The sequence below is a fragment of the Didymosphaeria variabile genome, assembly GCF_027946475.1.
Source record: "Didymosphaeria variabile strain IMI 356815 chromosome Unknown scaffold_2, whole genome shotgun sequence".
In the NCBI taxonomy this organism is placed as follows: Eukaryota; Fungi; Ascomycota; class Dothideomycetes; order Pleosporales; family Didymosphaeriaceae; genus Didymosphaeria; species Didymosphaeria variabile.
In genome coordinates this window covers 2974351-2995768 of record NW_026611621.1, presented here as the reverse complement: position 1 = coordinate 2995768, position 21418 = coordinate 2974351, and the positions used below count along the sequence as shown (strand labels likewise).

At 53.6% G+C, this 21418-nt stretch overlaps 10 protein-coding genes across 10 annotated transcripts; 4 read left to right on the top strand and 6 right to left on the bottom strand.

The window, feature by feature from the left end:
- Positions 1–446: 446 nt before the first annotated feature.
- Positions 447–5561, bottom strand: SWR1_1 (swr1 complex component; the record flags this gene model as incomplete). The annotated part of the gene is made up of 1 exon (XM_056211486.1): positions 447–5561. The coding sequence occupies one exon, from the start codon at positions 5559–5561 to the stop codon at positions 447–449; it is 5115 nt and encodes a 1704-aa protein (XP_056074959.1).
- A 764-nt stretch (positions 5562–6325) lies between these two features.
- N0V89_002678 (uncharacterized protein) lies at positions 6326–7240 on the bottom strand (the record flags this gene model as incomplete). The annotated part of the gene is made up of 2 exons (XM_056211485.1): positions 6326–6863; positions 6921–7240. The coding sequence occupies 2 exons, from the start codon at positions 7238–7240 to the stop codon at positions 6326–6328; spliced, it is 858 nt and encodes a 285-aa protein (XP_056074958.1).
- A 2523-nt stretch (positions 7241–9763) lies between these two features.
- Positions 9764–10477, top strand: N0V89_002677 (uncharacterized protein; the record flags this gene model as incomplete). Its single annotated transcript, XM_056211484.1, has 2 exons — positions 9764–9968; positions 10341–10477. The coding sequence occupies 2 exons, from the start codon at positions 9764–9766 to the stop codon at positions 10475–10477; spliced, it is 342 nt and encodes a 113-aa protein (XP_056074957.1).
- Positions 10478–10491: 14 nt separating this feature from the next.
- N0V89_002676 (uncharacterized protein) lies at positions 10492–11485 on the top strand (the record flags this gene model as incomplete). The annotated part of the gene is made up of 3 exons (XM_056211483.1): positions 10492–11029; positions 11063–11161; positions 11214–11485. 3 exons carry the CDS (start codon positions 10492–10494, stop codon positions 11483–11485), a joined length of 909 nt encoding a protein of 302 aa, XP_056074956.1.
- A 978-nt stretch (positions 11486–12463) lies between these two features.
- Positions 12464–13459, bottom strand: THG1_2 (tRNA-His guanylyltransferase; the record flags this gene model as incomplete). The annotated part of the gene is made up of 1 exon (XM_056211482.1): positions 12464–13459. The coding sequence occupies one exon, from the start codon at positions 13457–13459 to the stop codon at positions 12464–12466; it is 996 nt and encodes a 331-aa protein (XP_056074955.1).
- Positions 13460–13965: 506 nt separating this feature from the next.
- THG1_1 (tRNA-His guanylyltransferase) lies at positions 13966–14776 on the bottom strand (the record flags this gene model as incomplete). The annotated part of the gene is made up of 4 exons (XM_056211481.1): positions 13966–14174; positions 14289–14461; positions 14523–14567; positions 14700–14776. The coding sequence occupies 4 exons, from the start codon at positions 14774–14776 to the stop codon at positions 13966–13968; spliced, it is 504 nt and encodes a 167-aa protein (XP_056074954.1).
- Positions 14777–16207: 1431 nt separating this feature from the next.
- N0V89_002673 (uncharacterized protein) lies at positions 16208–17632 on the bottom strand (the record flags this gene model as incomplete). The annotated part of the gene is made up of 1 exon (XM_056211480.1): positions 16208–17632. The coding sequence occupies one exon, from the start codon at positions 17630–17632 to the stop codon at positions 16208–16210; it is 1425 nt and encodes a 474-aa protein (XP_056074953.1).
- A 296-nt stretch (positions 17633–17928) lies between these two features.
- Positions 17929–18717, top strand: N0V89_002672 (uncharacterized protein; the record flags this gene model as incomplete). Its single annotated transcript, XM_056211479.1, has 1 exon — positions 17929–18717. One exon carries the CDS (start codon positions 17929–17931, stop codon positions 18715–18717), a length of 789 nt encoding a protein of 262 aa, XP_056074952.1.
- Positions 18718–18749: 32 nt separating this feature from the next.
- N0V89_002671 (uncharacterized protein) lies at positions 18750–19542 on the bottom strand (the record flags this gene model as incomplete). Its single annotated transcript, XM_056211478.1, has 2 exons — positions 18750–19118; positions 19201–19542. 2 exons carry the CDS (start codon positions 19540–19542, stop codon positions 18750–18752), a joined length of 711 nt encoding a protein of 236 aa, XP_056074951.1.
- Positions 19543–20240: 698 nt separating this feature from the next.
- N0V89_002670 (uncharacterized protein) lies at positions 20241–21200 on the top strand (the record flags this gene model as incomplete). Its single annotated transcript, XM_056211477.1, has 1 exon — positions 20241–21200. The coding sequence occupies one exon, from the start codon at positions 20241–20243 to the stop codon at positions 21198–21200; it is 960 nt and encodes a 319-aa protein (XP_056074950.1).
- Between the last annotated feature and the right edge of the window lie 218 nt (positions 21201–21418).

The following is a 21418-nucleotide window of genomic DNA, read 5'->3' as shown; positions in this document are numbered from 1 at the left end:
GAGTTCGCCTCGACTGTAGGTTGATAGTCTTCCAACAAGTTCTTATCTAAATTCCCTCAAAGTACTTACACACCCTGTAGGACCTTTGGTGAGCAATGAGGCCGCTGCTGAACGTTCGACTAGCGGCAGAAGGTGCATACATGTTCAGTGCAATTCGATACATATGTAGTAAACGGCGAACATTGTTCACGATGTTCTCAATTTTTATTCGATCAATCACGCCCACAGACGCCACCCATGCATACTTCGTGCTGCCTGTGCGTCCCAAACACACCTGTTCGTACATTTCCCCTTACGCTCCCGTTTCCCTTGCCCGTGACACCATACGCCTCGCGAAATGCAGCATTCTAGACCACACTACTGATACAATACACTGAAATTCCCACGTCCGAAAGCCTCCCCCGTATTAGCCTGCCATACCCGCGACGAAAGCGCGAGCCAAAATTTCAGTACCTCTTTTTCTTATGCGTGCGATGCACATCTCCACCCTTCCTATGCCTCCTCTGCCGATCCGTCGGCGGCTTATACGGCTCCCTCCCGTACTCATCCCTGAACCTCCCTAGCATATACTCATCGACATGCCGTCTCAGCCTCTCCCCATCAACACCTCCCGGCATCTCCTCGCCCAATTCACTCCCCGCTCTTGTTGCTCCCCCGGGCGTCGCCGCAGCGCTTTCGCTAAAGTCAACCTGATCATCGTGAATTTCATCCACGATCTCTTTCTGCGCAACCGTAGCAGCAGCCATGTCCTCTGTGTCTTCGACAGTACCCATGACGCGCGCATCACCAAGGAGACCTGCCTTTTCGCCCAACACGCGGTCCATGGCTGCACCTGCTTCGTCGCCGAGACCGTCGTCGAGGGCGTCACGCCAAGTGACGCGGTTGAAGGTGTCGGTTGTGAAATCGCCTTTCTGGATGATGACATCATCCAGAAGACGCTTCTGGTTGCTCTTGCGTAGGATATTAGCTTCGATGGTGTACTCAGAGACGAACTTGTAGATGTGGACGTCGCGCGTTTGGCCGATGCGATGGGAGCGATCCTGGCATTGTTTGTCCATTGCGGGGTTCCAGTCGAGGTCATAGAAGATGACGGTATCTGCGCCTGTAAGATTGATGCCGAGACCGCCGGAGCGAGAGGAGAGGATGAAGCAGAGGATGCGCGGGTCGTTGTTGAAGCGGTCGGTTAAAATCTGGCGCTGCTCGACCTTTGTTGCGCCATCGAGACGGAGGTAGCGGTGGCCGTGGATGTTGAGGAACTGCTCGAGAATGTCGAGGACCTTCGTCATCTGGGTGAAGATGAGAGCGCGGTGGCCGCCTGCTTGGAGATCTCGTAGAAGAGTGGCCAATCGTTGTAATTTGCCGCAGTCGTATTGCAGAAGGCGTTTGTCGGGGAAAGCAATGGACTGCCGGATGCGACTTTCGTGGAAAGGGTCCCGTCGGTAGGCCATATCCGACGACCGTACAAGCTGTACACCAGTGTTTGACAACGTCAAAGGAGCCAACTCCTCGGCTGCAACTGCCGGAGTGACGCAAGTGAAGCGTGTGACAAGCGGCTCGAGAGCCTCGGCGCGTTGCTCAAGGGTGGGTATCATGTCAGTAAAAGCATTGATCTTCTGTTGATGCCACAACGAAGCAAACGCTGGGTGAAGTGGTTGACGAAAACCTAACCTCCCGCGACGACCCTCTTTGGTCCCAATGACAGGTGGTAGTGATACAGGCCCATGTCCGAATGGGTTTGGCTGATGATACTGCATACCTGGAGGTCCATATGCCGGATTATTATACGATGGCTGCGGAGGCCTGGTGATCTGCTCATCTGGTTCGCGCGCGCCGAATGCATAACTCTCGTAATCCATGGTCAACCGATCGATTAGACCTTTGCCGTAAATGGGTAAGAACTGCGTCCGGGCACGGGTAAGCTTGAGACATGTTCGCAGGTGTTCTCGGACTGCAGTTCGTTCCCTGTTCGCCATGGCCGCCAGGGTGGATTGGATAGAGGACGGCACCGCCTCGGCAGCTTGGTTGATACGGCGTGTTTGGACTTCAATGAGGTCTTCCAGCGGACGTGTAGCGCGAATTTGCTGTGCCCTTCGGGCTTGCAGCGTCGAAGTACGCTCACGGTGCGCAAATACCAGATTCAGAGCCTCTAAGCTAACAACCTTATCTTCCATACCCTCTGACAACCGTTTCCGGATGAGAAAGTCTTTTATTTCGAACCGGGCAGCGACTGACTTCGACATGGCCATGGAGGTCACAATGGCTCTGGTCTCGAACAGGTCAGGGTGGTTGCAGACTTTTCGAAGTGACATTAAGCAGTTGATAATTGACATGTAGTTACCGGATGACAGAATCTCCTTGGTCGATGCGCGGCCCATGAACCCGTCATACAATTGTCGCTGTCGCTTGGACAGCTTGCAGTATACCACGTGTTCGTACTTTCCCGGCATCTGCTTCTCAACGTCCGCCTTCAGTCTGCGGAGAAGATAAGGACGTAAAACCTCATGGAGTTTCTTGACGATTCTCTGAGCCTCCGCGTCCAGCTGTTGCCGTCCTTGTTCCAGAATTTGCGAGGTTGGGTTCTTGAGGGCCATTGTAAACTCTTCTAGGCCGGCAATGCGACCTTCGCCAGCGAAGCCAGCTGGCATCAGGAAATAGAGCAAGGACCAGAGCTCGTCAATGTTGTTCTGGAGAGGCGTACCCGTCAAAAGCAATCGCCGCTCTGTGCGCAGGTTCAGCATAGTCTGCCATCGTTGGGATTTGAAGTTCTTGATGTTGTGAGCCTCGTCAAGAACGAGGTATTGCCACGCGCGCATCTTGAATGCTGCTGCGTCTTGGAGGATGAGCTGGTACGAGGTGATGACGACGTTGATCATATCTCGTCCTGTGTTGCGCCAGCCAATACGCTTTCTCTTGCGCTCGGCGATGTCACCGTAGTAGGTAAGGATCTTGAAACCTGGCAAAAACTTCTTGAACTCCATCTCCCAGTTGAGCATTACGCTGGTAGGAACGACAACCAAATGTGGCCCCCACTTTTGTCGATGCAAAGCAACGTACGCTAACACTGAGATCGTCTGGATAGTCTTGCCAAGTCCCATCTCGTCAGCTAAGATTCCGTTTGTGTCTGAATCGTACAGGTTGGCAAGCCAATCGAGGCCATCATGCTGATATTCGCGCAGTGTACCTCGTAGGAGAGATGGTACTTCGACGCGCGGAGGTTCAGACGGATGCCGAGAGCGACTTCTAAGGACGGCCTTTTCTGGTACAGTCTCGTCCTCCTTCTCGAAGCCACCCGCGTCAATTTCTATGGGGGCTGGCGCAGCTTCAGAGGTATCCTCACGTAAAATGCAGCCCATGTCTGCGGTATCAACATCTTCTGTCGTACCGTTGGTATCAGAGATAACTTTGACGTCCTCTTCCTCTTCTCTGTGGATTCCATTCGTACCATTCGTGTCGTGCGTTCCATTCACAGGTATTTCGTTATCTGCGTTGACATCGTCCACAATCGTCTTAGCAGACGCTTTCAGCTTCTTGATCTCAGCCGGGGTCAGGAAGCCCATTACGCCAACGTCATCATCTCCTAGCTCTGAAACGGAGGCTGATTGTCCTTCATCGTCTTCACCGACTTGATCAGAATCTTCGTCCTCGTCGCTCGACCACTCCTCGCTACCAGATCCAGATGCATCGTCGTCAGAATCTAACAGGGCTTCATCTACTGCGTCGAGTTCGACGGTAGCCGGATCAATGTAATCTGACTTCTTCTCATCGCCATTCACATCTTCGCCATGGAATCCGTTCGCATGGGTAAAGGGATCGTCCGGTGGTTCATCGCCGTTCTCCATTTCAATATGCATTTCCGTTTGCAGGTCCGGATCCGGAGTTGGCTCAGGTGTACCTCGATCATCATCCATGGCCTTATCTTCATCTTCATCTTCGCCTACTTCTTGTTCGTCATCAACGCTAGAATTGTTGTCTGGAAGGTCTGGTAGCTGTTCGTATTTAGCGCGCAATTGTTCAGCAGTCAGATTGGCATCCTCGTCATCGTCGTGACCTTCGTCGCTTTCGGAATCAGAGGTCATTTGATGATCCACGTCCTCTTCGCCCGAGACCTGCGATGTGCCGCTTCCAAAATCTCCACCTTCGCCCTCCGTGTCGCGGTCGTCGCTAACAAAAGACGAGGCAGAGTCTACGACGGTGCGGCCTAAGATTTCTTGAGCTTGATTGAACATGTCGTCCATGGCCTTGTGACCAAGCTGGACCTGCTCCGCTTCCCATTTTGCCACACGCTCCTTGTCAATCTCCACTCTGACATTCGCCCATGTATCCTTGACGTCCTTGACAAGCTGTTTGTACCGGAGCAGAGTGCGATCTGCCTCTTCCTGGTCGATCTCGTCTTGCGACTTCCGCTTGTACTTGTCTTTCCAGTATTCGTGAGCCTCTCTCGCGAGCGTCTTTGCCATTTTCCGGTGGTAAGAATTCTCCTCCCTCAGGAGCTTGTTGAAAGTAAGAGCATGATTGACGACATGGTCCCAATGACGATATTTCGGCGGTGGTTCATCGGCCGGTTCAGGCTGGAATACGCTACACCGCCCCAGACTCAGCACGCCCCGTTCAGCAGCATCAGCAATCTGCAGCCGGCGATAAGCCTCCTCTTTAGCCTTCTCCTCCGTTATCTTGTGGCCTTCTTCTCCTTCCAGCGCGTCGTCATGATGTAACCATTCGGCGAACGAAGCGTGTTTTCGAGCGGGTGGCAGGTGGTGGGGATGGCGGGTCGGTGGGGTGAGTCTTCGAAATCGTAGTCGAATGCGGGGTGCGGCGGAGTTTGTGGAGTTTGACATGTCTACGGAATTCCACTGATCGTCGTATGTGTTTTGAGGGTCTTCGGCTAGATCGAACAATTGGACTGCGTCATCGGTCGAGATCAGAGTGGACTTGCGAGCGCGTCCAGGACGCTTTCGCGTACTTTCTGGAGATGCCTTTGCGAGGGCTGGCGACAGGGGAGAAGTCGCGAGGGTGGCGGCCGAAGCTTTCTTGTTGCGCTCAGACTTGCGCGTCGGCGACTGCAGCGGCGGTGCTGGAGCCTTCTTCTTCGTTGCCGATGATGTTTTGGCCTTAGCCGACGTTGCAGCTATTGAGACTGCGCGCGAACTCTGCTTGCTGCTGCTCTTGGACGTGCCATTTGTCTGTGTTCCCTTCGCGACACCAATGCGCGAGCTTTTCTTTATGAGCGGCTCTGGCGGCGTCGGTGCCTCTCGGTTCACACGCGACGACTTCCTTACACCATTATCGAAGACAGTCGTCGGCCCATCCGCTGCGAACGACTTCCACGGGGGCGACGCGGCGCGTGATAATGACCGGCGCGGCGTGAGGCTCTCGAGCTTCCGTCGCTTTGTAGGGCGCGACGCCTGGATTCCATCATCGCCATCACCATTCTGCGCCGATGTCTCTTCCTCTTCCTTTATCCCGAGCGTCTGATTGCCATCGACAGGCTGCACGTCGTGCGTCGCGGCGGGGTTGTCATCGTCGTGGGCGTGTTCGGGCTGTTGCGGTGGGTCGGAGGCCATCACCAACACACGAGGGCCGCGCTGGAGGAAGCCTCACAACAGGTCACAGCAAGGGGACCACCGCGCGCCACCCGAAATCAACATGAATCAGCCCAGATGTGATGTCGCACGGATGGCAACGGTCTGGCGAGTACGCTGGTGTGGTCAAATCTGCTCTGACACGTCTCAAAGGCGCCGTGGAAGCCGAAACGTTTCTTCGACGGTGTCGTGGGTGATCTCGAAAAGAATAGAGCGTCCGGGGGTGTCCAAACGCCGCTGCCTTGAAGCGTGCATCGCCATACCAAACACAGTCTAGTCCCGATAATCCATGTCGCGAACACTTCGCGACGCCTGCACTACCACGACCCGTGTCAAGGGCGCACAGCGCTGACATGTCGTCTTTCCCTCTTGCTCCGTCGTCGACAACCGCATCGCGACATCACGCAGATCCTACACATTGCCTTCTTCTCGGCGCTGCGAAATTCCATCAGACTTTCGCTGTTCACCCGAACTAATGACGTCGCTGAGGCGTCACGTGATCATTCGACGCCCCGGGGCCCTGGGGAGCATGGCATATATGAATACTTAGACGATTGTTGCTGGCCTTAGATCAAGCCGCAAGCCTAGTATAGCTGCATTACAGGGGTATAGAAGCGCAATCAATTGACAATGCCCCATTCGATCAAGCCCAGTTCCATAGTCAACCACGAGTCTTGACGTACTCCCACGCATAGAGTCTCACTACATTCCAACAGCCAATACTCCAAGCTCACGATTTCTTTCAATCAATGCAACACATAGTTCTCCCCATCATTGAGCACCTCATCTACCCATCCTCGCCGCCTCATCACAGATCCGGCCTGTCCCCACCCTGACGGATCCGCTAGAATTCTCCTTGTAATCTCTACATCGTACTCGCTCACGTCGATTCCAGCAAGTGATCGAGCCTGTCGCAGCTCTACGAGAGCTCGGTCCGGCGTCGTGCTGAAGAGACCAGTCTCGCCCAAAGCTTGACGGCGAACTCTACGCCTCAAGTCCCTGTCGTAGTCCTGCATCACGTCACCGAGCTGCAAGCTTTGGAACCGATGAGGTGCAGTTTCGTAGTAGAGGTGGGCACATCGACACGCGTCCTGGCAGCTCAGTGGGATCTCGCGGGCTGGGAGGTAAGGGGGGTGGACTCGTGACCGTGGCCAACGGTTGTGAACTCCACGGCCATAGTGGACGGCCTGAGCGCGAGATCCTTGGACAATGAGCTCGTAATCGGTGTCGTCGGGCATGGCGGTCTGACTGTTGACGGGCGCAATGCGGGCGCGGCGTGTGGCCCTGTGTTGTTAGCGATTTATATCTGATTGAGACAAGCAAACGCCTTGTTTGACAAACCTAGTAATCCTCAAAGAATCCATCTGGTCCCGAAACTCGGCAATAATCTGTTCTCCAGTTTCGTGTAGAGCCGTGGGGATGGTAGCCGCGGTGGGAATCGTTGCAAGCACCGGGGGAGGGCCTCCAATGGCGACCATACGTTCTCGAACGCGTTCACGGAACTGATCTATCTCGGCGCTCATAGTCTCCCGGACACGCTCTCGGATCTGATCTAGATAGCCACTCAGTGTGCGGTTCACCTGTTGTGCGATCTCTCTACCCAAGCCTTCAGCGTCCAATGCCCGTGCCTCGGACAAGCTGGGTTGAACACGCGGCGGCATTTACTCAGACGTAGTGGGTATCGTGGTATGTGGGGTTCGTGGGAGGTTGAGGTAAATTTGCGGTTGAAGCGGTGTCAATGTGTCGCGTCGGCGCTCTGTAGGGCGGCGTGTGTTTGTATGTACCTACCCGTGGGCACAGGGCGTTGAGGTGAAGCCTGTTGCTATGGAGCCAACGACTCTACTTAGGCTCCCGCAGCACCCTGGTTTCGCGTGCTCCAGTCGAGTGCTGGCGAGCATATACTCAAATGGCTCCTGGCTTGCGGTGGGAGACACAACGAGTGAGATACCAGATAAGCTAAATGCACATAAAATAGTAGAGAAAGTGGAACAGTGAGCATCTCCAGTGGAAAAGTGAACGGAATGTGCGCAAATTGGACTCTGAATCTACCAGTGGAAGGTGCAGCGGGTTCCTGCGCCTTCCATGCTTGGGCAGGACCTGCCGATATAGTCGCGTGAGCTATCCAATGCAGCGCTGCAATCAGGGAAACGAGTATCAAGTTTACTTTTGTATAGAACAAACAGCTCAGAGGCTTTGATTTGACATCGTACACGAGAATACGCTGGTATTGTGACAATGTTAGTTTCAACGACACAATAGATGCGGGAACCCGACTGGGTGGTTGGACCACGTGCGTTCTTCTGGCACGTCGAGCAACGTTATCCCAATGGACGACAAAAGTTTTGAGCGTGGCATGCAGGCGGTGAATAGCCCTGTGTACGATCGGTTTCTTGACACGACTCAGGCTGAGGCAGGATGGCTGGACTGACCAAACATCCTGATTCGTGCGAACAAGTAGCCACGCAGAAGCAAGCCATGGTCGCCTGATCTCTCTACGATCCGTTGCCGTTGAGCAATGTGAGAGTGATGTGGAACGGCGCAAGGTGGGGAATCATGTTCGTTGGGGGTCGGAAGAAAGGTTCAGCCGAGTGCCGTATCTTCCTACATCGATCCTTGCGTGGCCTTCAACCACCATTGCATCTAATTAATTCAGGATGTCCCTTTGCTACTCCAGCCCTCCAGGATGATCTGCTGAATCGCCATCCGCCCAACTGCAGATTTGGTTTCGTTGCTTAGTCTATGAGCATGATTGTTGCACGTTCTGGAGAAACTGACCGCATCCGCCCTCCGCCCGAAGATAGGATTCCGAATATGGCGTTGATATGATACGTCAGATCAAGATGACACGTTCTCTTGGGCTGCTGGGAGGCAGGCAAGAGCACGGATAGCACTTCATGAGCCAAAAAACTGAGGCTTCGATCCATTACCATTGCACAAGCATGTGGTCTCGCGGGGTTCAGTTCCCCGTGGCTTTGAAGACGCAACACGCTCTGTGCGTGTCTGCACCGGCCTTCTAAGGTATCCTATAACGTGGAAATTACGATTTCAGTGTTACAGTACCGACAGTGTTCCCTTGGAAGTTGACTAGGATAGGCGCTACGGACATGGTCGCGTTTCTGCTTTGGTTGGGACAATGAGCATATTCAAGTCCTCGTTCGTAGCCCCCACTACGTAAAGTGCAGAGCCCGTCTTCGAGGGCCACCTGTACCCATGGTTAAAGCTCATATTCCATACTCACGTTCGGTTGCGAATCCTCCCTCCATTTTGCGTAGTTACGTACGAAGGTAGGATCGGCCGACAAAATTCCTCTGTGGCCTTGGAACTCATTGGGCACCAAGACCCTAGAACAATAATACCGGTCGAGCACAGCAACCCTTGGGCCATACAGATTATACGGCTGCATTAATGAGCCATGGACCTCTCGGTCTGTCTTCGAGAGCAAGCTCTCGTAAATCGAAGGCATCTAACCAAGCTCTCAGCGCGCGATACCGAGATTCAACGAGCTGAAAATGAGGTGGGCGGTACCGCCTGCAGCAAGAGAGAAGGTACACCGCGGAACGTACCTGGAGGCGGAGGAGGCGACGGGTGGGTTCGGCGGCAAAAGAGGGAAAGCGACGAGGTAAGAGAAGTAGGTGAAAAGTTCAGCAGAAGAGGGAGACGACGCGGGCGCGACTAGGTGGTAGAGTAGTGGCCGCGGTTCCTTGGTGACGGTAAAAGCGAACGACAGGCAGAGACTCTGACCCACCACGTCGAGACTACGAGAAGGCGGTGTGAAGTGGTACTAGATCATCATAGTTTGTGGACTTGAAGGCCCGCGGCGACGCCGACCGGACCAGGGTCAGTCTCGCAACTGCCCAAATTGTGTGGTGCTGATTGAGCAATCTATACATCCAATGCATAAGGCATCAAAGCGATTGCCATCATCAACAGTCTGTTGAGGACTTGAGATATTTGCAAGCGCAAGATTGCAACGCAAACCAAGCCAGACTCATGCGCTTCTCTCCAGTATGTGCGGGCCAAAGGTTTCACCATATCCTTCTTCCTCGAAAGCCTGGCAACGCCAAAGCAGTCAATGAAAAATCTTAAGCCAGACTAGATGTACCGCACCTCCCCGCAGCACATGGTGAGCCCCTCCAGAGGAACCGCGCCAACACCGACACACACCAGGACGCAGTATCCTCTTCATGACTTCCGCAGTCCCAAAACTGCAGGCTCTCCCTCTGGCAAAAGTAGTCAGGCCAACGGTGTACGAACACGAGCGTACCAAGAACTATCACGCCTCCCTGAATCAACTTTTGACATCGAAGCCATGGGCCTTTCGACCTATCAGAGAGCCGAAGCCACTCAATATCGCAGGCATCTTTACCAAGCGCCTCACGCCGCGTCTTGGTTGGGGTCTTCGTCATCGTCCCTGTCAGCAGAGGCTCAGTTTGTACGTGAAGGAACAAGATTGTTGATGATAAGTAGAAGTGAGAGAGAGGAGCGGGGCGTCCGCTTTATATACGGCAAGAGGGTGCGGGTCCGAGCGCGGTCACATAATGTTGGATGCGGGCTGGCGGGCGAGCGGGCTGCTCAGGTGAAGGCAACGGCGAAGCTCGCAATGGCCGGTGCGTTACCTTGAGGTGCAGTGAAGCAAGCAAGCAGAACGGACACCATCTCGCCGCATTCCGGTGTGGAAAATAGGCCAATGCCTTTGCCAGCTCCACTTATGTCATACATCAACATGTTTCAAGCTTGGATCTTTTACTAGACAATATTTAGGGCAAGTCGAAAACCTGGTCTGTCTGTTTTATATCTCACATACTCCTGCAGTCGCTCTCCACTACCGCGCTTTAGTCAATCCCAACGGTAAGTCTCAGATGATCACTCTGAGCACAGTTCTGAACCTTACGGACTAAATAACGTAGGCACCATGTGTGGAGCCCACTCTGACGGTGAAACGATCGAGAGCGCGTCTACCGATCTTGGTCCTCAACAGCGCGCATTCCTAGAAAATGAACCTCTTACCAACGCGACTGCCCAGGACGCTTGCACCGAAGGCCTCCTCACTGACAGCTTTGTGGCTGATGTCGACCTTGACTCCGCCGCGAGGAAGCTTAGATGCAACGCAGATCCCGATGCAGTGTCCTCTGCCATCGGTATTCTGCTCGACGAGCTCGACGACCGCGATAGGAAGATCGCGTTCTTCGAAAATCTGTTCGGCTACAGCGCAGAGCATATCATGACGTACCAAGAGCATCTTATCAGGTACGAAGACATACGGTTCTACGGGGAGCGGAGGTTGCGAGGGAAAGCACTCCAGCAGGCGATGCTACAGCAGACCGGCCACGAGCCTTCTCTACAGGAGCTAGGTGGCAGGTTCACTGTGGAGGTCGTACATGAGGAGCACTATGACTTTGCAGTGGCGTTACCGGTGAATGCGAAAGCTCGCGTTGATCGGGGATTGAGCAGTATTTATGTCCGCCTCGAAACATGACATAAAGCGCTGAAGAACGTACCAGGAATGCGAACAGAAGGGGCGAAAGCCGCTGATGGAAGTGCAGACGCCGCTGCAGAGGACATCGCCACTGATCCGCGAGCAAGTATGCGTTTCCCTGCAACCAAAAGAAGTGCGACGCTAAGTTTGCTCAACAGAAGTGCTTGCTGACAAGAAAGCCTTGGAAAGAGGGAAATTCGACAAGACCCTCTCGCAAGACTCCGCCACTCAGCATGCTACTATAGATGGCATGCTTTCCGATCCGCAACCCGCTTCAGCTCAAACCACATCGAAATATGAGGCTTCTACAGAGGCAGACGCAGCACGGCCCGAGACTAAGGGGCGCAAACGCAAGCTCACCATAGTGGTTGGGGATGACGAGGACGACGACCGTGACGATGGCAGAGCTAAGATAAGCAAGGCGGGCTGAAGTATCGTTACTCAGTGACGACGGTGAGGGCGAAGGCATGCGGAATGATCTTGAGCTACATGCACGGCGAGAGAAGTACACATGAATAATTCGAGTAGAGTATTACTTCACAAACTCGAGCCTGCTAGACACCATCGCTTTCAAACACCTCGTCCAACGCATTGCTGAGGCGCTTCCCTTCAATTACGCACGATATGCGCCCCTTCACGTAAAACGAATTGTTTACAATATCTTTTGCAACGCCTTCGTTGTCGAAAATGTTGAATTAGCTTCACCTACGTCAGCTGATAGACACAAAACCCCGAGTTGCTGTACTTTCCGCGCCAGCAACTGAGGGTATCTCGAGGATGAGGTGGGACTTTGTCGTCGCTGCGTATGGAGATCTTCTTCTGTGAGCAAGGAACTCTAGAAGAGAAACGCTGCTTCTCCGGCAAGTGAGCGTCCCTTCTTTATGCCACAATCCAAAATTGGGTGTAGGAACAGTACTAGGCAAATTGGAAGAACTCAAGTCTGTGATCATGTTCATGCACATCAGGCATACTGTGAGGTTGAAAGTCTGGGAGCAGTGGCTGTTGTTCCGTCAATTGCCTGTTCTAGGCCCCCATGCAGCCTCGCCACGTGCTGTGCCAAATTCAACGGCATGCCAGATCTTCAGCGTAAGCATCGACCTACGCGTCAGATCGATATGGAACTTTGAACTATATTTCATCATACGTAATCTAACCTACCTTGACTAGACACATTGAAAGACCAAGCGGCTCCGATCATAGAACACTTGGACCCTACGTAGAACAGTACATGCGTCGGCGCCACAACTGAATAAGAATGTTACCGTTTACAACTTCTCCATATGTTTTCGTAACCAATACATCCATGAAGTGAAAATATATTACACCCATTCATTTCAACCCTGCGCTATGCATAACCTGAATCACCCATGCCTACCCTCACACCCCTCGTCGACATTACTTCTCACCGTTACCCCGCCCTGCCACTCAAGATCCACGGCCGTCTCTCCCAAAATGTGTCCCCAATAATATCCACATGCTCCGTGACAATCTTCGCCTTCCCTCTCTTCTTCCTCTCCTTTTCCTTCTGCGTCTTACTTGGCTGCTTCGGCCGTCCCTCTAATTCGGCCGTCCACCCACTATCTTCGATTCCCAGAACCTTCTTCCCCTTTTCGCCCTTCTTCGCCCTCCCCTTCGACTTCTTCGGCACCTCGGGCGGCGCCTCTCCCACTTCTTCCTTGCTTCCCCAATCGAAGGCTGCGAATTGTTCCACGCCCATCCCACCACCAATAGACGGTCCTGAAGGCGGCGCAGGAAACGAATAAGCTCGTGAATAACTCGACCCAGTACGTGAGTGCGAGCGTATTGAGCCCCCCGGCGGACTCGGCGGAATCACCGGGTTCACGATCAGACTCTCCATCTCGCCGTGTCCGCTCGAACCGCCCGCTGAAAACTCCGACCCTCTCGTAGGTGGCGGTGGGGGACTCTGGGCCCAGGGCTGCGGCCCAGAGCCCATGACTGAAGTACGGACACCGACATCATCGTCATCGCCCGTCGGTGGACTAGGAAGTTCCTTCATAGTCATGAGTTGGTGGGGCGGCGTCCGTGATCTTCCCCCGCGCTGTGAGGACGTGTTCGCGGGGTTGCTTCCGGTGGGGTTTTCTGCGGCCTCTTGACGAAGGAGAGTGTAGGATTTTTGAGAGGGGAGGGAGAGTTTTCGGGAGATTGGTTCGGGGTATGGAAGAGAAGCGTTGGGGATTTGGGGTGGGCCGTGGGAGAGACCGCCTTCGAGGACGGACATGCTGGGGCTGCGTTTTGGGGAAGGTCTGTATGATGGGCCTAAAGTCTTCGGATGTGTTGAAAGAGAGGCGCTGGCGGAGTGTGAGATGGGTTTCACAGGTTTCTTCGAGTTCGATATGGTAGGTGAAGGGTGTGCAGCTGGCGTCAGTACGTAAGGGGAGGGCATCGGTGAGGTGTTGGTGTGCGTAATCGGATTTGGTGGGTTCAACGATAGAGGCGGGCGTGTGCTGGGTTTGAGAGTTGGCGGAGGAAGGGGTATGGGCATCAGCGCTTGAAGAGCATGGCGTGGGGCAGAAGCGTTGGCGGACGTTGAAATGGGGAGAAATGTAGGGTGCGAAAACGTTGAAGGGTAGCCAACGGATGACCGGTCTTCAAAAGCATTGGTGAACAAGGGCATTGGGATCGTCGGTGGTGACGGGGGAGGCGAGGGAGTTGTAGATGTAGAAAGGAAAGTCGGTCCACGAGGCGTTGATGCCGTCGCTGTTGATGTTCCGGAGGCAGGTGAAGAGCGGAAGAGATCATGATGTGTGCGTTCCAGTGGTTGAGACATTGGTCTTGCTATCGATTGCGGTGTTGGGTGCTGTATTGTTGGCGACTTCGCGGGTGTCGGCGATGATTTTGTTGATGTTGGGAAGAACTGCTACTTTCAGCCAGGGGACGAAGGAGTGAAGCCTATGGGAAAGTTACATCTCGGTAGAGCACGCTACCCTTCTTGAAGATTTCCGGTTCGTTGTTATAATTGATGCCGAACCTCTTGAACAGGATCTCGTTCTTATCACCCGAGACAGTGCCCTTGAGTTCTTTCTCTGCAACCCGATTGTCGAGACCGCCTTGTTGGACGAGAGCCCAGAATGTAGTGTTGTAGAGATTATTTATGTGACCTGTGCAGAGTGAGTTACATGCTCGAGCTGAAGAAGGCCCGACATGGGGTACATAAGGGTTTCGGATGTATGCATGCACGATCGCTCAACAGAGCCAATAGTAACAAAACTTACAGTCAGCTTGCCGCCAGCTTAGGTAGTCTCTTAAATTAGTGTTGCTGGGGTAGCACACTGCTCGCCCGTCGAATGAGGGTAAAGGGGCCGTCAGAGGTGCGTCCGGGAAGGACCTAGCCCACCCAAGCACGTAGCTGGCTGTGAATGTCGATACAATCGTTGTCACGAGCTTGCTGAGGATTGTTAGAACTCAACATGCACTATGGTGAGTGGTGAGGATACGAAAGTCCATACCTAGCCCGGCGCTCAAATAGCATGCAGTCCTTGTGAAAGACGAAACTACATGGTTCGTCAGCTTAGTTTCGCTCTTTTCCAACGCTCACATGGCGAATTCCAGCCCGACAAGATAGTTTCCGTGCAGATGTTGCAATCTTCATCAAACATGGACGAAGGGAAGACGGAAACACATACCTGAATTCGTCGCTCTGACCGTAAGCCAACACGAGGTCCGGCAAATCTTTCATAACGGCCTCAGCCGCAGCGTTCATCAAGTGCAGTGCCCTGCGGTCATTGGGCTTGACAAAGTTGTACTTTGTGGTAAGTCTGCAGTAGCGAGCATGTCAGCATACGTCGGGTAATGGCTTCTCGCTTCTCGAAACACTTCTTTCGACCGTATATGCGGGCAACCCGCCGGGACGCCCAAAGCGGAAAGAAGCTGTGCGTGCGGGAGCTGAGAAAGATGCAGTGCTGATAGGAATCGTACTTTGTAAAGCCGCGGCCATCTATGCGTACCACGATGAAGGTGTTGGGCAAGAGGTTATCAGGCTGCTCAAAGCTGCGCACGTATTCGTACCTAGCGGGCTCGTCAGTCTGCATTCGTCCGGTTGGCGGTTCGCTGTCGCAGGCCTCGCGAGCGCTTGCGCGTATCTAGACTCACTTTGAATTTGCCATTGTGATGGCGAGGTATGCAAGTGTCACCTCGTAGCTTCCCGGCCGCAGAGCATCGCAAACAAGTGAAGACACCTCAACGTCGAGGCACGGCAGGCATCGAGAGTGGAGTGTATGGACGTCAGCAGCGAGAAGAAAGACAGAGTTCGAGGCTGAACAGGCTCCCGGTTCGAGATGAAACGCAGGCCATGCACCTCGGGCCTACCTAAATTTACGAACTGTGACACGGCAGCGATCGGGCTCGCACAAGACTCAGTTTGAAAAGCCAGACGCCACAGCCGGGCGAGCTGTGTTCTGAGCAACGTTGGGGTCGAAAGCGCGCCATCCAAATTTTGGCGTTGCGACCCGCACTTGTTAGCCCCGCGAGAGTCACTGTTGCGGCTCGCACGCTGCACACGATGCCCACCATGTGCTTCGCATGAGACACTGCTCGACGTCGCGCGCTTGGCGTACGCTGCCCGGCGACAAGTGCACCCACGTTGGCCATGCCATGGCCCGCCTGTTCCTCTGCCCCAGCTCGGTGCGCCACGGCGGCTGGCCTTGGGTCCCTCAGATCTGGACATCGCCATGGCTCCCGGCCGGCTGTCAAGCTCTGGAAATGCCCATCGGACGTGGTTTCAAGGCTTCTTACTTCGACCGCATATAGGCAATGCGATTGCGCCATGCATGACGACTCAGCTTTGCTCTCTTGGTACCGAATTGGGCTTGAGCTCGTCGGATGTATACATCCGTGGCGAAGTTAGCTTCGACATACACTTCACTTCCACCTAGCACCAACGGCCTTGTATGCATCTTCAAATTTCACAGTTGCATCCAAACTGAAAAGTTATGGATAGATCACGAAGTGACTTGTTCATATTGAACCTGCAAATGCCATGCCATGCCGCTGAAGAGCCAAACCATCTGCGTACATCGCTTTCCCCGAATGTTCCAGACATGTCATCGAACCGTCTCACGCGGTGCTTCAAGCGGAGGCAGCAATCGGGGTAGCAACAGCCCCAAATCTCGCAGCCTTCTCCATGAATATCTTGTCATTCCCCGTACCCTGGCCCCTCCTCGTTCGTCCCCTCAGTCTTCTCCGCATTCTTCGCCTTTGCTTTCTGACTAACCTTATGTTTCGTCTCTAGCTTACCGGCCAATTTCGTACTCTTGTCTTTCTGCTCCTGGTCAACCTTCCTCTGCGCCTTCTTCTGGGTTCTCCAAGGCGCGATATTGTGAGGTTCGCCTTTTGACTCAACAAGAGCTATCTTCTTATCTTGCTTGTCTGGTTTCTTCTCCAAACGTTTAGCTTCCTTCTTTTCCATGCGTCGGAGCGTATATTCTTCCAGCGTTTGCCCCTTCTCTGCTGCGCGAGCTGCGTAGTCGATCTGCTTTTCCGGCGACAGTTGAGCGAGGTGCGTGTCGAAAGTAGACTGGCGTAGCGCATCGGTCTTTTCGCGGATCTTGCCGCGAGCCCTCTTTGCTTTTGCCTCTCTTCTCTGTCCTCTCCTAGTTTGTCGTTGTGCCTTGTTCGACATCTTGTTGGCGTTCTCGACGGCTTTGATGACCTTCTTAATTTCGCCGTAGTTCTTCAAGATCTCTTCTCTTGACCAGTTCTCGGAATTCAGCATCGGCAGTTCGCCCTTCACGATAGCTTCTACAACCGACTCCTTGACCATACGCTTCTTTGCAGCCCGTATGACCTTCTGGTGTTCGACCTTCGCGGCTTTCTTTGCGAGCTTCTTGCCAGGGTTCTTCGGGTCTTCTACGTTCGCCGCATCACCGTATGCACCAGCCTTCTCGTCATTCTTGGCCCTCGCTTTGATTTGCTTGCTAATCCGGGACGTCAAAGCACATAGCTTTGGCCAATCATCTGCGTTGATAGTACCAAATGCTGTCCGCACTTCACCCTCTGCTTTTGCCACAGCCCGTGCGTTCACCTTCCTCCCATCGGTTTCTTGTTTCAACTTCTTGGTGACCAGCAGATCGTCCTCCGCTTCGCACTTCCGCTTATTCTGGCCTTTCTTCGACTTTGTTATTTTCGCAGCATCGGATGCAGCGTCGTTACTGCTCGTAGACTCCGAGTCGCTGTCGCTCTCGTCGGTACTGTCGTCGCCTTTCGCAGTGGTAGGCGGCGTGCTCGTCCTGCTCGTAGGCGTTGAACTCTCATCGCCAATTGTTCCGATCAGACCCTCGCCCTTCACAAAGAATCCGTAGAGACCACCTCGGTTGATTCCTTTCTCTTGGATCTGGCTAAGCGTGCTCGTTTGACCGGTTCCTAAGTTCTGTAGGGATTCGTCAAAAGCTCTCATCCACCACTGATCGTCTGTCGTGTGGCTCGCTTTCTTCTTGCCCAAGCCCAGTTGGTCCTGCTTGTGGCTGATGAGGAGCGGCTTTTTAATGCCGCGGTCAGAGGTGTCGAGGGAGAAGCCGGCGCCACGCCAGCCTTGCCTACGGAGGAGGCCTTCAGCATTCATCAAACAAATATTCCGCGAACGAGCGAGACTTGCAATTAAAGGAAGAGGCTGTACGAAGGATGGATGCACGCCAGGCAAAAATTGTGGGGTTTGGCGCGAAATCTTGGCGCCAAACTAGGGTCTTCTGTCAAAGTTCCAGATTGGCAGCGGTGTGCAAATGCTCTGACTCTGCCGAGGTTCCTTTTGTTAGCGCGAATGCATGTCATGAACACATGCCACCCAATCGTCACTTTTAACAGCGTACACACGTGCAGAAAACCGCGTTCACGACTGTTCCCTTTAAATTTGACTATACCATGAAGATCGCCAACCGCACCTTCATCATCTCAGGCGGCGCATCCGGCCTTGGTCTCGCAACAGCCCGCGACCTTCACGCCCATGGCGCCTACGTCGCTCTCCTCGACCTTAACAGCGACGCCGGTTCGGAAATCGTATCGGAGCTCGGAAACCACGCCAAATTCTTCGAAGTTGATGTCTCAGACACAGACGCAATAGCGAAAGCGATTGAAGGCACCGTGGCATGGCTTAAAAAAACGGGAAAGCCAATCGGCGGCGTAGTAGCCGGTGCAGGAGTCGGAATGCCGGGTCTGATAATCGATAAGAAGAATGAGCCGCTGTCAATATCAAACATTGACTTTGTGCTGAATATCAACCTAAGAGGGACTTTGGATCTGATCAGGCAAGCACTGCCGCACATGACGACAGCGCAACCTGATGGCCCGGACGGCGAACGCGGAGTGATAATCATGGTGGCAAGTTCTGCAGCGTTCGACGGGCAGATGGGACAGGTCGCGTATGCAGCGAGTAAGGGTGCGGTGGCGAGCTTGACACTACCATTAGCACGCGATCTATCGAAGCACGGCATCCGTGCGGTGACAATTGCGCCAGCATTGTTTGAGTCCAATATGACCAAGTTGTTGTCGGGCAAGGTCAAGCAGAGCTTGGAGAATGCGATGGAATTCCCAAAGAGGGCGGGACAGGCGCCGGAGTTTGCGAGGATGGTGCGGGACTCGATAGAGAACAGCATGCTAAATGGCACGGTTATACGTTTAGACGGCGCTATGAGGATGCCGGCCAGGTTGTAGTATAATCATTCCATTTCAGATTCTTCCACCGATCATCGCTTCCGCTCCCGGATCTTGAATTTAACGCCATTCTTGTTGACTCCACCAACCGTGTGATTCATCTTAGCACGCTGAATCTCCAACTCCTCTTCGGCAGCCATAAGAGCGCGCTCTCGAGCTTTGACCGCTTCCAGATGTGTTGCAGCCCGCTCTTGTGTCCTTTGTCTCTTGCTCATGAAGGTCCGCTGGTCTTTTCGTGCCAGTTCTTGAGCTTCTTGTTGCTTCTTCGACAGCCTCTTCCGTTCCTTTGGTGTCGCCTTGTCCTCGTCGTCCTCGTCCTTCTCCGTGCTGCCCACCCTCCTCGGCAGTTCCCCACCCTTTCCAAACCACTCATCGTCGTCGAACTCGTCCTGCTCCTCCTTCTTGCCCACATATACAGTGTGTCTTCCCTTCCTCTCGTCTTCCCCATCCCTCAGCACCCTAACTTCGTCATCCCCCCAACACCAGCCTCCTCTCCAAATCTTCTCTCTCTTTCCGGACCATCTGCAGCATAGTCCGTATATACCCGGCGTCCTGAGTCTTCAGAAGCTTCACCACATCCATATCTAGACTCTTGTTCCCACGATCTGCAACTTTTCTGCCCGACTTGTCGACCGTGCTGCTCATCATACCAAAGGAGAACTCATCGGGGTTGCGCTCCATAGCTTTCTCTTTGAGGATCTTGAGGCGTGCTTGCTTGGCTTTGTGATCGTGCGCGCGGAGTTTGTAGTCCTTCATGCTGTCAGTTGGGCGTGCACCGGTGTAGGGAAAGCGGTACAGACCTTGCGCTTCTCGAGAAGACCCCATTTTTTGCGCTCCTCGGGCTGCGCGCGCTCCTTTATGGTTGCGCCGCTGAACGGCATTTCGCATGGACGACATTTTGGTGGTCGAGTCGTGTGGTTTCGTTGTGCGATTGCGGGATGAACATTCTGAATTTGGGAGATCGCAGCGATAAGATCTACGCGTATTTACGCTAACCAGACGTAGACTTAGCGTGGATTATGTAACGCTATTGCACCGCAGCAGTGGACATCTCCAACTCATGTCTAAGGCATTGAGAATGGTGTCCCAATGCCCTTGATGATAAGCTGCATGTCGCCTCTATCCTTCGTCCGTCTATACGCTGTATCGATTCCGATTGGCTTTGCGTTTCGGTCTGGGCGGAATTCCGCTCGCTTGCTCAATACCGACCCTTGTTACTGGCCCATTACGAACATCCTAGGACTACTACGCAAAACGCTGCTTGAACAAGGCGCGACTGACGAGAAGGCAAACCGTATTTACGCAACAATGAAATGACCGCCGGCATAGAATCACGCCGCCATGTATTTCCACGGAGCATCAGAACAAGAAATGGATAAGGTTAAATACAGCCCGTTGCGCACCTTCAGCTCATACTCAGCATCAGTTCCACATCAGTCAATTACGTCCGTTGGTACTTCAGTCTGTTTCATCTCGTACCATCTCATTCTTCATCTCTCTACCCCTATCGCAAACATACAGCCATGGTATCCTTCGACCCGACCCGCGACATCCCCCCCCTTAGTGGCAAAGTAATCCTCGTGACCGGCGGCAACATCGGCCTAGGAAAACAATGCATCCTCGAATATGCACGGCACGACCCCGCTTGCATCTACCTCGCAGCACGCAGCGCAGGCAAAGCTCAAGCCGCCATAAACGAGATCAAGCAACAACTCGGTGCCTCAAGTTCTACACCGATTAAGTTCCTCGAACTCGAACTATCATCCCTAGATTCAGTCAAGAATGCCACCGAAAAGTTGCTCGAGCAAGAGTTCCGCCTTGATATTTTGATGATGAACGCGGGCATCATGGCTGCAGCTCCGGGACTTACTGAGAATGGGTATGAGATGCAATTCGGTGTGAACTACCTCGGGCACGCGCTCCTATTTCAGCTTCTGTGCCCGTTGTTGGAGAAAACGAGTCAGCTGCCAGACGCGGATGTACGAGCCATCATGGTGACATCCGTGGGCCACCAACTGGCACCGAAAGAGGGCATCCCCTTTGACCAGCTAAAGACGGATTGCTCAAAATTCGGACCTTTCGAACGTTATGGCTCCAGCAAACTCGCTCAGATTCTCTGGGTGCGCCATGGGGCTACTCTTCATCCTAACATCACGTTTGCGGCGGCGCATCCTGGGCTCGTGGGGGGAACAGGCTTGGGTGCAAGTGCGACTGGAACTGGAGGTTTCGCAAACCTACTCATGGCAATGTCTCCCCTTGCGGCGACATCTCTGGAGAAAGGAGCGAGAAATCAGCTTTGGGCGTCTGTGGGAAAGGACGTGAAGAGCGGCGAGTGGTATGCACCGGAGACCTGTCTTGGAGTGATGCAGGTTGGAGTAGGCTCTCAGAGCGGTGCAAGTGCTCTTGCTAAGGACGACGCATTGGCGAAGAAGCTATGGCAATGGGCGGAGGAACGATTGCAGTCATATGCAATCTCATCCTAGTATTAGCGTTGTCTCAGGGCGCGGATATATATCTCATCCGATTGAAACAGACAAAATGTGCTGGGCATTGCAGGGTTGGTCCTTCTAAAATGCTGTTTCATTTAGGTCTTTTCGACAATTCCACCTCAGCGCCTTCCCGGCCCAATCTTCATCACTTTCGACCTCTGTCTCGATTGCTCTTCGCTATCTGCGGTGGGTGTGTGCGATACGGTTCTGGA